At 39.3% G+C, this 14,753-nt stretch overlaps 1 protein-coding gene across 2 annotated transcripts in view; it reads right to left on the bottom strand.

Annotated features, from left to right (window-relative positions):
- Positions 1-6,741: 6,741 nt before the first annotated feature.
- The window catches only part of slc41a2b (solute carrier family 41 member 2b), a 52,433-nt gene continuing 44,421 nt past the window's right edge, over positions 6,742-14,753 (bottom strand). For both annotated transcript variants that reach the window (XM_040144838.1, XM_040144821.1), the window contains one exon: positions 6,742-9,765. In XM_040144838.1, coding sequence (XP_040000772.1) covers positions 9,580-9,765 — 186 coding nt within the window. In that variant the 3' untranslated portion in view covers positions 6,742-9,579. The remainder of the gene's footprint in view (positions 9,766-14,753) is intronic.

Raw genomic sequence — 14,753 nt, forward strand, 5'->3', positions numbered from 1 at the left:
ATTAAAAATCCTTCTCCTTACTTAAAAGCCCTTAATGATCATGCTCCCTCATATCTTAAAGGCCTCTTAGTACCCTATTATCCCAATAGAACACTCAACTCTCAAAATGTAGGTATTACGTGTGGTTCCAAGAGTTTCCAAGAGTAGAATGGGAGGCAGAGCCTTCAGCTATCCTCTCTGGTGGTACCAGCTCCTAGTTTGGATTTGGGAGGCAGACCCCTCTCTACATTTAAGATTAGGCTTAAAACTTTCCTCTTTGATAAAGCTTATACTTAGGGTTGAGCCCTGAACCATCCCTTAGTTATGTTGCTATAAGATAAGACTGCTGGGGGAACTCCAATGATGCACTGAGCACTTCTCCTCTCTTCTTTTCTCTTCTCTCTCCCTCTCTCCCCATGCATTTATATCCAGTACTGCATTTCATTAACTTTGTGTCTTCTCTCTCCCATAGTTTGTGCCTTACCTCTCCGTCCTCTCTTTCCCTGTCCTTATTCTGTAGGTATCTCTGACTCCGGAGCTACAGGATCCAATATGTCAGAACAAGATCAAGGATGGGATTAAAACAGTGAGTGGGTTCATTTACATTTTGAGACCCTCAAAGATAGGAGAGAGACAGAGCCTCCGGTGGAGGAGGTAAAAACCATAACAAATAGCCTGTATCTCAGTGTATCAGGTCAATTAGTTACGCAAATCTTCTCTAAGTAGGTCAGATGTACAACATGATTTAGGTCATATTTGGATTAATGTTAATCTTCACACATGGATGGATGTGATGTGGTTTAATGAAGACTAACCTTATTTGAACATGTAATAAGTACGATATAGTATATGGTTAAATACAGTTTACCAGTAAGTATTTCGTTGGAATAGGGTGGCATTACACAGTGCTAACTTCCATTGCTTATCTCTTTTCTCTTTGGCCAAGCTTCAATACATACTTCTGCTTAAGACATCTGGATCTCCCAAAATTTCTCAGGTCACAAGATTTCCACGACAGTCATTATTATCATTATTATTAATTGGTGCTGCTATCATTGCTGCTTTTATCATTAATAACATAAGTAACATTGCACCTATAAGTATCAGTATTATTATTACCATTATAACAACCAGTCTGACAGTGCTTGAATACAGCAGTAGATACATCTGTTCCTGCCCCCGCCCCCCATTTTTCCTCTCTCCCCCATTTCCCTCCTCTCAAGCCAACCTGTCAAGCCAGAAGGCTGCCCACCCTGAGTCTGGTTCTGTCTGAGGTTTCTTCCTGTTAAAAGAGATTTTTTTCCTCTCCACTGTCGCCAAGTACTTGCTCATTGTGGAAACTGTTGAGTTTTTTTTTTAGGATAACTTAAGGTCTTGACCTTGAGATAATGTATGTTAAGATTTGGCACTAAATACAGCGCATTCAGAAAGTATTCAGACCCCTTCACTTTTTTCACATTTTGTTGTGTCACAGCTTTATAATAAAATTATTATCGTTGCTTGACAATCGCCGCATCCTGGAGAGCATCCCCTCGCTGAGGGAACCGCAAGTTAGACCAAGGGATTCAGCTGAGATGATGCTTCAAAAGTAGGCAAACTTTATTTCTGCGATCTGTGATAAGAGTTGATGTCAGATACTACTTTGCATCTTCAACTTAAGTCCTAGAGAAGTAGAGGGTCACCTTGCATTCCACCATTCTCTGGTAATCCTAATCCACATACTTCATTGCACTATTGCCAGACTAAGTGATATGTTCACTTTGTCATTTATTTATCTGTTGGAATATGACCTCTTTGTTATGTGTTCATTAGTAATGTATAATTTTCATGTCACTTATGGACATTTAGCTATAAATAAATATCCTCCATTTATAACCAAATTGTGGTCTAGTGTGTTCCTTACAAGTACAAACAGAGATCCCTGCATTGAGAGCTTGCTCCTTATTATAAGACTTATGAATTTGCTCTATCTATCTATTTTCCTTTAATATAAGGGGGTTCCCAGTTTTCAATGAATGCAAATTTACATTCAGAGTGTACTATCCACTACAAAGAAAAGGAAGACCTGGCAGAAAAGGTACAAGAACCACTGATTTAAGACATATTTAAAGTCAGCTCTGGTCGCCTGGCATTAGCATGCTTCAAATCTGCTAGCTTGTACACTGTATTCCCCGACCATGTGTAAAGGTATTTGAAAATGTTTATACCTGCTCCAAATGACCACACTTTAAAATGGTGTGAAAAGCCTGTCATTATAGACTCCTCAAGACTACATCACACCGCCTCCCTGATTACTCTCCAAAACCTGTCTTTTGCATGTCTTCGTAGCTTCAATGCAATGAATTACAGAAACAGGGATAGTACACAGTCTACTCTTGAAGGAATTCATAGGGTTGCACTTCATTGTACACAATGAACTACAAACCCCCATCCCCCCAACCCCCCACCTCCCTCCACCAGATTCTCCTGTCCAAAAGGAAGTTTCAGATGTTGTCAGATGATCCCACAAGCACTTTGCATACTGAGGCCTTAGAGCTGAGTGCCTACTATGGCAGCAGTGGTGTAGAGGTGATTATGTCATGTGAAATGCACGATACATTGATAAAAACCATATTATACAATGTAACGACTTGATTGTTGTCGGCGTCACCCCACAAACCTTTTGATCTTTTGCTTCATAGTGCATTTTAACGTCCCTGTTTTCAATGTGGCACACTGTTTGACTGTTCTGAGCACATTGGCTTGACTGGTAAGATCAACAGTCCACTGGAGAAATCTGTTTCCAATTACATTGTACATGAAGCATCTATTGTTTTCCTGAAAACCTTGTGAGCTGCTGGGGGATTCCCAAGCTGGCTTGTAGCTACTGCCAGACCTCCCAGAGGCCCCTCTGTCTGGAGGCTCCATATTAACATACAGCTAATAGCGCCTAGGGTGGCTGAATGACTGACAGAGTGGGGTTAGGTTTCACAGGCATGCTGGTCCTTTCTGGGTCACTACTGCTGAGCTGACAGACCAAGGAGAGTGTATGTACCTCGATTTATTAAGCTAGCAGTGCGTCCCATTGAACTTGTTAAAAGATGAACTTTCTAGACTCAAAGACAGGTGTGTTGTTAAACACAACACATGGTCACACATCTAATGAAATATTTTTATCAAAGCTTCCCCCTTCAATAATAAAAAAGTGCAGCCTGATGCGAGCCTGGCATGTGTTCTTCAGCTCTCTGATATTGAGGTATTTTAGATGTTATTTGATACAAAGAGCACAAGTAATTCTCTCAGCCAGTAAGAAAATCTATAAGCATGAATAATCTATATCTGCTGTCTTTGTTCTTGATCATTCTTACCTTCTTGATCAGAGGTAAGAAAATCCATTTGACCATGCTGAAAAGTTGTGTGTAGGAATGCTCCTCACGGCATTCAAAGATATACAGGAAATCCATCAAGTATATAACCCAGGACTCTTAAGTAAAAGGTACCCTCTTTCCTTTTGATCCTATAACTGCCTCTTTCTGTTCCTAAGAAAGACACACCTTGTGACATTCACCTTTTAAGGTGTATCTTATTTGAATGTTGCCATGTTAGCTTCACACAATAGCAGATACGTGTCTGTGCTTTTATCAGTTTGTTCAAGTTTCTTTAACAGCTCATGGAGGTACAGTAGCTCATCTGCTACATTGAATCGATTCTGAGGCTACATCTGAAGAAACTTTGATGTTCAATGGTGTTACAGCTACAGAGAGACAATTCACTTTATCAGACCAATCAGTCCTCAACTAAAATGGCAGCAGTTGTGCTTATTATCCAAACAGGAAAACAGGAAAAAAAATATACTGTAGGCCTGAAGCCAAGATTTCAGGAATACTGAAAGTTTAAGTCCCTCCAATGCACCACACCGATATTTTTTTAATTACTTGGATTTTTACAATTTATTTATTTACAGTTAACTGTTAAGTCATATTTATTTATTTTTATCATTTTTATTTTTTTGTTGGGAAGGCCTGAATGATGTTTTAACACACTGCCAGTAAAACTACTCTGCTGGAGAAATACTAATAGATGATGGAGAAGTAGTCATTTTTTAGTTCTGTATGTTTAATTATTCATGGAGACCACAAAGTCCTGAAAGATTATATATTTTTTAGCCTAGTGTGCACAAGATATTAACTTCTGTGAATTAAATAAACTAATATCATTTTTGAGAGCTTCAGAGACCATGTACAACTTGAATACATGCACATAGCACCAACAAAAGAGTGTTTTTAGTAGTAAAAGCTTTAATTGTCAAGCAAAAGTGTCAAGTATTAAAAGTTGGTATTGAATGCTTGGTCAGATTCTTACCGTGAAAACCCACTGGAAGCAAACAAATCCCACAATATATCTACACTGTCAATGCTTGCAAGCTTGCTTGCTTCTTAGCAAAGAGTGTAAATAAGCAACTATGACTTTCTCCAACAAGTTACATGACTTGTAATAGACAGCACTTCATTTTTTTTATTTTATCTGTAATTTTGCAGGCAAGAGACAGAAAAGAGGGATTCTAGAAACTACAGTGATAAGGATCTTCTTTATTATTTATCTAGAGCAGGTAAAGCGTACACTTCCTGTCCCACCCCTCACTTTTTCTTTGTAAACTTTTCAGCAAATTGCGATGAACCTTCCAGGTGAATTTTTAAATTTCCAACTTTTAGCCCTTTTTTTTTTACATTGCTGGTCACATTCTAACTCTCAGTGCGTTTCAAAGGTAATTCCTTGCTTATCATAGAAATTGAATAAGGGGGGACTTCATATCAAATTTCTCTTTAATCAGATAGTTCCTTAATTTAAAAAGGGAATCTATACACTATGCCCAAGCTGTCTCTGTCTCCTCTGACTCTAGTGCCCCTTAGTGGAAAACAGGTCTCCAGGATACTATGTTTAGGGTCAGCATGTACCAGTTTTCTGTGATCTGTGGTGTTTCCCACTGGAAAGCTTTCCAAACAGGATCTGCTTGCCAGTCTGTCATTAAACATGCAGCACACATTTTCTGAGCCAACAAAGTGCCAGACCATTTCCATAGCCTGCCATGGAAAGAGTGGAATGTAAATGATGCCAATGCAATCCTACACTGCACTTCTGCTTCCAGGCTGGTGTTGCTAGAGACTGTGCCACCAAGGTAGACAAAGGTCTGCACTGACTTCAGCTGGGTGCCTTGTCGTAGGATGCCTGGGGTGCACTTCCAGGTGGTTGGTGGATGACTTCAGTCTTCTCCTTGCTGATGAAGAGGCCCCACCTTGTGCATGTATGAGCAGTGGCTATCTGCTGGGATTCTGAGTAGAGGTGAGTGCTGAAACCAGCATCATCAGCATAGAGAAAATCCAGTATTAAAGTCAGCAGAGCATGGCGTAATTTCAGTCTCGTGAGGTTGTACAAATCCCTGTCAAAGCAGTACTTGAGCACAATCACATCACAGATTCCTTCCAGGGCTTGTTTAACTATATGGGTGAACAGGAAAATGAACACTGAGGGAGCAAGAATACATCCTTATCTAAAGCTGGTTTTGATGCTGGAGAGCTCTGTTTTCTCTCGAATCATTGAGACTTTGGCCTCCAAGCCCTCATGGAAGCTCCCAATGAGGGATACCAGCTTCCCTGGAATACCTACCTTCTCAGGCAGTCTCCAGGCAATTTCACAGTAAACACCGACACCAGCACCAAAACACATAGACTCTATATTGTTAAGGTAAAGCTGCGCATCTAAAAACTAATGGGGATCCTGATGAATGAAATGAAATGAAGCACTGCATTCAGAATTTTTAAAAAATATTTCTGAAAACCTACAATGGCCAATCTTAGGTTTCATATAGCCATTTTTATCGATACACAGTCCTTTTCTTTCCTTGTAAGCTTTGTTTTTGTTAAATTTTTGCCTGTGGATAGGCATAGGATAATACAGAGGCAGACATTCAACAAAGGTCTCCAGCTGGAATCAAATCAGAGACATTGCAACTTGTATGTGCCTTAACCGTTCGACTATCAGGACGCCCTAGGCCTATTCTTTGATTACATTTAAGCAACAAAAATTAATCAATCAAATTTAAGTATAGAAATCCTAAACATGTTGGTATCAGCTTACATATCCAACATTTGTAAATCTTTAGTTGTAGAATATAAATTGCCCCCAGGTTGCTGACAACTCCACAGTCCTACAAAAAATACTGAGGACATAACCTCAGTCTCCTTAATAAAAGCTATGGACCTGTTAATGATACAACCAACTGGTTTACATCCAGTACCTTTATCTCACTTTTTGTGAGAGCAATCCATTTGGAACTTCCACCAGGTTATAATTTTCTTCCTGGTAACGTCAGCACCAGCTTTTACAAAGAAACCTGAGCTGCTATATCTGCCGGAGGGGGTGTATGTGTGACATCTGTGCAGAAATGCATTTTTCGAAACACTGATGTTAGGAGAAACAGACGAGCATTGCCTGGTCGTGTTGTCATGGAGACCATCTGAGAACGTAGATCATATTAGATCGTAGACAACTGGCTTACTTAAGGCAAATGGAGAAGAATGAAGATTTTTACTGTTCCTGCTTTTCCTTCCTTGCTCAATATTTAATCTTAAATCTGCCTTCAGAGTTCATGTGATAGTTGTCTTTCCCCTTTTAATACAGTAATGACTACTGATATATTCCCATGTGCTACTTGTCAGTTAAACCCTTAAAAAAAAAAATAACTTGAAAAGGCATGCTTTTCAATTGAAGGATATTTATTTTGACATTATGGGCCCAAATGAGCCACAAAAGCAAACAAAGAAGAGATATCCACTTAGAACAAATGCATGTTGCCCCAAGAATCTGATAACTTTGATGATATCTATAAGTAGTTCCATGCCAGTAAATAAAACGGAATGAAACCCTTCAAAAATAGAATAGTCACTGTCGTACAACTGAAAGTGAATACAAAAGATCATCAAGTCGTTGCACTGCATTACAATATTGTAGAAAAAAAAAATTGTATTAATGGCATGACTGAGAGCAATACCTTGTCAAACAGCGAATCTCAAGAGGCACATAATGGAGTTGAAGAGAGCCACTGGCCACGTTCATATGCTCTTAATAGGCTGTAGAATAATCAGAATAAGAAGGTGGTTTGAGTTTATTTTTAAGTAAGATTACTCCCGGAGATATAGGAATTGACTTAACAATCAGGCTGCTTCATCCAGAACAATTTTCTCTGACCTTTTAAACACAACATACTGTGAAAAAAGTCAGAAATCTGGTGTTTAATCAGGTTATGTTTACACTCATTATAATATCAGTCTGATATGATTAGAAAATTAGACTGTACTGACATGACAACTGCTAATTAATTGTGTGCATGCATGCAAAAACTACACATACATGTAAAGAGCATGTGATTGGTATGCAAACCCCCGCTGGTCCCCAACTGAGGATAACAGACAGAACCAACAGTCAGAGGAGATGGATGAATTAATGAAAGGGAACATGTGAGGCTGACATAATATTCAAAGGATTTCAGGCTTTGTTTTACATGAGTGTCAGAGGATTATTTTAAAATTAACAAAATATAACAGGAAGCCGAGGCTGAAAAGATGAATGTCTGTGAATTTACACATAAACGTCTCTGCTAATTGGTTGATCCAAAGCAATACTTGACCATGCAATAAGCCCTGATCCCCTTAGTCACTGATGGTGCACTTGATGGCTACAAAGATAATACTGTGCTGTAAAAGTGAGACTAAAGCTGTACATCCCAGGCAAACAGTGTCATCAACAGATGATGATCCATGTAGAAACAGCATTGTTCTTGTATTACAGTGAAGAGCTAGTTAGTCCACGTGTTATCTGTATGATAAGGGAAAATGTCATTCATTATATCCCTGTTTATACTATGTACTTGTTATCTCCATCAAGAGGTTATGCTTTCACCAGTGTTTGTTTTTTGGTTGGTTTGTTTGTTTTTCAGCAGGATTTCACAAAAAGTACTGAACCGATTTTGCATCAAATCGGTGGAGGGATGGGTCATGGGCCAGGGAAGAACACATTAGCTTTTGGTGTGGATCCAGTTAAATGGGTGGAACCAGGTTTTTTTCTCATTTTCCTTAACATTCCAAATAGGAATTCAAATTTTTCAAAATTTTCATCAATATTTGGCCTTGGCGGGGGTTTGCGGCCTACTGAGTGCCATTGTAGTTTGTATGTTTTCACTTTTCACATTACAAGAGAAAGGGATCTTCAGATTAGTGGACAATGTTTGTTAAACGTAACATTATCTCTGATAGTGGCTGGGGTTGCTGGAATGTAAACTTTTTCAAATGAATTCTTCCCCGACCGGCTTCCACACAGAGTGATAATGTTACAAAGTGGATGTGCAACAGGGCTTTTTTTAAACATCACCTGTAGCCCCACAGACTAATGCAGTCAGTTTATGATGCCCATTGGCCATGGAAGTAACAATTCAATTACCACTGTAGGTGATGAGCTAGTTGGCTGGACATCTAATGTTTGCAGCTTACGTTACAGCAGATAAAGCCACTGTTAAATCCATTGCTTTGGCTCTTGTGTTTTTGGGTTTGGAAAGGGGGGAGAAGAGACTCCACCCTCGAAGTTCTTTAGATAGCAAGTAAGGCTCTTTTTACAGCCCCACGCACAACGTTTAAACCGCATGCGCTATGCTTCCCCTCCCCTGAACAGTGATTGTTCCGGGCAGGGGTTTAGCAAATTCTCAACAACTGGCTGTGACCTGGTACCTTGCAATGTTGTCTGTCAGGCTGCAAAGACACTTTTAAACTTGAAATTTTCCTTTAACATTATCAATTTATTTATCTTGAAAATTATTTTATTTTGTGCCCGTTCCAATGTAAACATCATTCACTAGATTGAATGTTGGAATGAAATCATCCGACTTCTATTAATTCAGAATAAACATAGGTACAGTGCTGCTCCTCGAGATTGGACTTCATTTACCTGCTGGTAGAGCCAAAAAGGTTGAAAAAACAGGAGGCAAGTTAGAAAAGAGGGAAAAAAATATACATCAAAATGTGTTCAAGAGTTAATCTGAAACAAAACAACAACAGGCTTCACTTCTCTTGGCCTGTCTCTGTGTCCCTCCACTGACTAAATGATGCAAAGCAGTAATACACAAACAAATGTGACACGGTGGGTGGTAAATCTCCAAAATATATTCCAGCAAAGAGATTTTTTAGGTGAAGACCTCTGACTGATGCTCAGTGGGAGAATAAACACTTTGCCAACAGAAGCCGGGTTTCCTCAGCATTGTGGGTGGTGGCTTGTGTTTACCTGCTCCTCTTAACAAAACCAGCAATATAATATGCAAGTGCTTTGGTGCAAATGACAAAGAACAGAATCACTACTGAGAAAAGTCTATATTTATGAAATATAATGTATTTTGTGTTTAGAAAAAAGCCAGGAGCAGAAAATTGTTTGTAAACCATCATTTGGTTTAAGTGAAGTTTCCTCCAGTAGCAGAGGAATGTGCTGACCAGTGACAAAAGGCACCCACATTCCCACAAGGCTTAAAGGCATGAGAAGTCGGCTGGCAGACAACAGGGTTCCCATCACGCTGCCATTGCCTCAGTCACCCACGTCGCTGTCCTGGTCTCCTATGAGCCACAGGAAGTGGAAGCTGAGAGCCAGCAGGGCGGTGCCCAACAGGTCACCGAGAGCAGTCAGGTAAGGGATGGAAAAACTGTCTGGGTCTTTGCCGCTCTGCCACATTGAGTGCACCATCCAGTCTGCAATACACAACAACAGCAACACCTGAAAGAGAAAGAAGCATTAGACTGCAGCTTCCTGATCTGAAGATCCTGCAGGAAGCCTATATGGTTAACATGAATGAAATATACATTTGAAGCTTTTGATTATTAAGGTAAAGGACTTGTTTAACATTTTGGAAAATACTCGACTTCACTTTCATGCTGAGAGTTAGATGACACTCTCATGTCTGTACAGTAAATATGTAGCTTGAGCCAGCAGCCTGTTAGCTTAGCTAGCACAGAGACTGGAAACAGTAAAATCCTATCTTTCCACTGGTTGTCTGGCAAATGGTCCTTGCCAAGAAACAGTCAGGCTCATAAGCCCCTGTATGGAAAATTGTAATTTTTGCCCTTCAGCTATTTTAGGAATGAAACAAATGACATACATATAACAAATATTTAATAATATATATTTAAGGTGCTAGTTGATGGATTTGGTTACCTTTGGACAGAGCCAGTCTAGTCTTTATGCTAAGCTAAGATAAACGTCTGCTGACTCCTGCTACATATTTACTGTACAGACACGTGAGTGATATCAATAAACATCTCTTGGCAAGAAAAAGAATAAGCACATTTGTTTACTTCCAAAAATGACAAACTATTCCTTTAGTTTAGCAATTATTTCTTTCACAAACAACACTTATATTAAGAATGCTATACATAAGAAACAAAAGTCCTCTTCCTTTTTATTACAGTGGCTTCACTGTGGTACCACATGAAAATTATGACAGAAGAGCCTTTATGGGTTTATTGGAAGGATTAGTAGCTTAAAGGCATCGTAAATGTTTGATGTCTACAAGGAGTTTTAAAAAGTGTTAATACTTTGAAACAATTACATTAGAAAGATAATGACTTCTGGCAATACATACAACTTCAGGACTGTCTAAAGCTGGTGCTCAAAGTTCTAGACCCCACAGCATGTTCATATTAGCTCATAAATTAACAGCAACTGTAATGGGCCACATGCTCCAAGTTCAATCTATTGTTATCTTATTAGCAAGCTAACTAGAGAGATGATGGTCTTATGTGGTGATGAAGAGAGGCTGTGGTTAAGCAGATGCTCCTCAATGCAATAAGAAATGCTAAATTGAAACTAATCCACTTTTACATATATAATAGGGTGTACTGGACACTAGCCTCTAGACTTGGCCTCTAGCACCACACTGAGGTTGACATTTGTGGATTTATGTAAAATGTCCCAACAACTACTGAACGGATTGGGATGAAATGTGGTTCAGACATTCATATTCCCCTAAGGATGAATTGTAATAGCTTTGGTGATCCTGTGACTTTCCTCTTGTGCTATCATCAGGTCAACATTTAAATGTGTCCAGAATTGGTTTATGACCAAATACCTGCCAGACTAATGACATTTCAATCAGCCTCAGCTGTAGTTTCTCTTTAGTGCTAATTAGGAAATGTTAGCACGCTAAATTGAAATGGTGAACATGGTAAACATTATACCTGCTTCATATCCGCATTTGTGATGGGAATTCCGACTCTTCTTAGTGAACCAGATCATTTGGCTCAGCTTACCAATAAAAGTTAGCTCTTTTGGCTCGCAAACAACTCAACAAGTACCATAGTACTTAGTACCATACCCAGTTCAACCAAATTTAGCAATGTTTTGACCTATGATTAGCATGTATGCCATAAACCACTTATATCACTGCCCCAACCTGATGGTATGATCCTTGTCTGTCATCACAAAAGACTGATTGAAATGAACATTCAGTCAATGCATGGAGTGCTTGTGGCCGAGCAGTGATCATCCTATTATGCTGTCATGTATTAATTAAAAAAAAAAAAAAAAAAAAAAATTGCCTCTCAAACGGGAGCCAGCTCCTATTGTTCATGTAAAGGGGCCAACACACAGAGCCGACTCGTTTGTGACTGACACATTACTAATCCGCATGTTAGTATTGTCATTGTGAACATGTTGACATGGGTTGGCATGGGTTGGCACATTAGCATTTAGCTCAAACCAGCACTGCGCCGCAGTGTAGCCTCACAGAGTGGCTTGCATGGCTGTAGACTCTTGCTTTCTTCTAAATTACGATAATAAGGATAATACGGAGCATGAGAATGAATATGGCAATGCCTGAGTGTAATTCTATTTATTTATTTTTTTCATTCTTTTGACTTGATTAGTAAAGCTGTTCTTTTTTTGTGTTGTTCTTCATGGCAATTATAAAGACCAACTTGGCCAAAGAAAAGAGGATAAGAAGAGTCAGTCCAAGTGTAATTTATAACCAAAGAACAGAAAGAAAGGCAAGATGGAGAAAGTAAAAATTTGTGTTATCAACAAGTGGTGCAAAATGCCAAATAAAATGGCACAAACACTTAAAGTGTAGTGGAAGGAGTAATGGACAAAGCAGAAAACTGACAGACGAGTTAAGATAGATTCATAATTCAAGTTTCCACCCATGGAGGGAAAGGTACCGCAAGAAAAAGAGAAGTCTAATAAAAGATAAGGATGAGTCTATAATTTAAGGTTGAATGAGCTGTCCAGAGTTGGCAGTGCAAACATTATAAAAACAAAAAAGTATTACAAAAACCAGCGGAAGCAGATCATTTCAGCTCTTGCTAATTGACGGTAATTCCTTGAGTAATTTCAAGGAATTATTAGTAATTTTAATTAACAGGCAAAATTAAACTTGTCTCTTGGGTTATGTGCTCTCTGCAAGACGGTGTCTGTACTCAACCAAAGACCGTTTGTGAGAGAAGAAGCTCTACTCTGCAACACCACCAGTCAATCACGAGTAGGCTGTGTTTATGTATTTCCAACAAATCCATCACAGTGATATTTGTCCTCTAGTAAAATGATCTAGCTGACTAGGTCACAGTTCACATTAGTTTCAGGAGTCGCATTCTCCCAATCAAACTTTTATTCATGTCATGAAGACATCCAACATTACTTACCAAACAATTTATTTAATGGGGAATAAAATGGAAGAAACCTCAGGATGGAAGGACACGAATTCTGGCCAAAGGGTTCAATTTTTTCTCTCATCAAAATCGACAGTCTCTTTCCTCATATTCTCCTTAAAATGGTATTTGGCCAACTACAAGCTGGGCTATCACCTACTTTTTAATCAAAGTGACTTCTGAAACCAGAAGTGACCATAAAGGCCTGATTGATGAGGTGCTGCTGAGATGGTTGTCCTTCCGACAGGCTCTCCCATCTCTGCAGAAGACTTCTGAAGCTCTGTAGTGACCAAAACCAAACCGTCACTCTGTCTTCGTCACCTCCCTTACCAAGGCACTTCTTGTGCGGCTACTCTGTTTGTTCGGACAGCCAACTTTAGGAAGACCTGGTGGTTCCAAACTTCAGAAACTTCCATTTCACACTGCCCACTGTGCTCCTGGAAACACTCAAAGCTTTATAAATAGTTTTATACCCTTGCCCTGATCTATGCCTTGCCATGGTTTTATCGTAGAGGTCTTCAGAGAGTTCCATGGTGTTCATGGCTTGGTTTCTGTCCTGACATGCATTGTGAACTTTGGGACATTACATACACAGATGTGTGCCTTTCTAAACTATGTCCAATCAATTCAATCTGCCACAGGTTGATTCCAATCAAGTTCTAGTTCTAGTTCTAGTTAATTAAAGCCAACAGGATGCACCTCCTCACAATTTGGAGTGCCACAGCAAAAGATCTGAAAACTTTATTACCTTGTTAGGGCTATGGCTTGTTCACAACCATCATTAGGAAAGGCCAAGGGATCAAATTTCAAAGCTTTATAAATACTCTCCTAACCTTGTCCCAAAAATCAGCAGCTATGGGTTCCTCTAAGCAACTGCCTAGCTTTCTGAAAATTATAATAATTGATGCCCACAAAGCAGGAAAAGGCTATAAGAAAATAGAAAAGCGTTTTCAGGTAGCCATTTCCTCAGTTTGTAATGTAATGAAGGAATGGCCCTTGACAGGAACAATGGAAGACAAATAAAACTTTCCAGGAGGTAATTTTGCTAGAAAGGCAAATCAAAACCCCAATTTGACTGCAAAAGACCTTCAGGAAGACTTAGAAGACTCTGGAGTGGTGATGCACTGCCCTACTGTGCAGTGCCACCTGCACAAATATGACCTTCACAGAAGAGTCATCAGAAGAAAACGTTTTCTGCATCCTCATCCCACAAATTCCGCACCAGAAGTTTGCAAAGGAACATCTAAACAAGCCTGATGCATTTTGGAAACAAGTCCTGTGGACTGTGAAGTCAAAAAACAACTTTCTGGCAGCAATAAGCAAAGGTATGTTTAGAGAAAAAAGGTTGCACAATTTCATGAAACGAGCACCTCTCCAACTGTTAAGCTCGGGAATGGATCGATCATGCTTTGGGCTTGTGTTGCAGCCAGTGGCACGGGAACATTTCAGTGGGAAAAATGAAAAAAATTCTGGAAGCAAACATCACACCATTTGCAAAAAAAGCTAAAGATGAAAAGAGGATGGCTTCTAAAACAGGATAATGATCCTAAACACACCTCAAAATCCACAATCAACAAAACAAAGAGGTGCAAGCTGAGGGTTTTGACATGGCCCTCACAGTCCCCTGACCGAAACAAAATCGAAAATATCTGTATAGACATCAAAAGAGCATGCAAGACGGCCCAAGAATCTCACAGAACTAGAAACCTCTTGTAAGAATTATGCCTTAAAATTCCCCAAACAAGAATTGAAAAAATCTTAGCTTGCTACAAAAAGAGTTTACAAGCTGTGATACTCGCCAAAGGGGGTGTTACTTAGTATTGACCATGCAGGGTGCTCAAACTTTTGTTTCGGGCCCTTTTCCTTTTTTGTTTTTTTGAAACTGTAAAAGATGGAAATAAAGTAATCTTGCTTGAAATATTAAAGAAATGTGTCATCTTTAACTGTATGCCTCATCGAAATCAGGTCATCTTAGCTTTTCACAGTAAAAAATTTTGACTGGTGCACCAAAAAATTTTCATGCCATCATGTTGTTATCAGTTTGGCACATTCAAGCATTTTCTC

Source organism: Xiphias gladius, chromosome 2 (assembly GCF_016859285.1).
Source record: "Xiphias gladius isolate SHS-SW01 ecotype Sanya breed wild chromosome 2, ASM1685928v1, whole genome shotgun sequence".
NCBI classification, from domain to species: Eukaryota; Metazoa; Chordata; class Actinopteri; order Istiophoriformes; family Xiphiidae; genus Xiphias; species Xiphias gladius.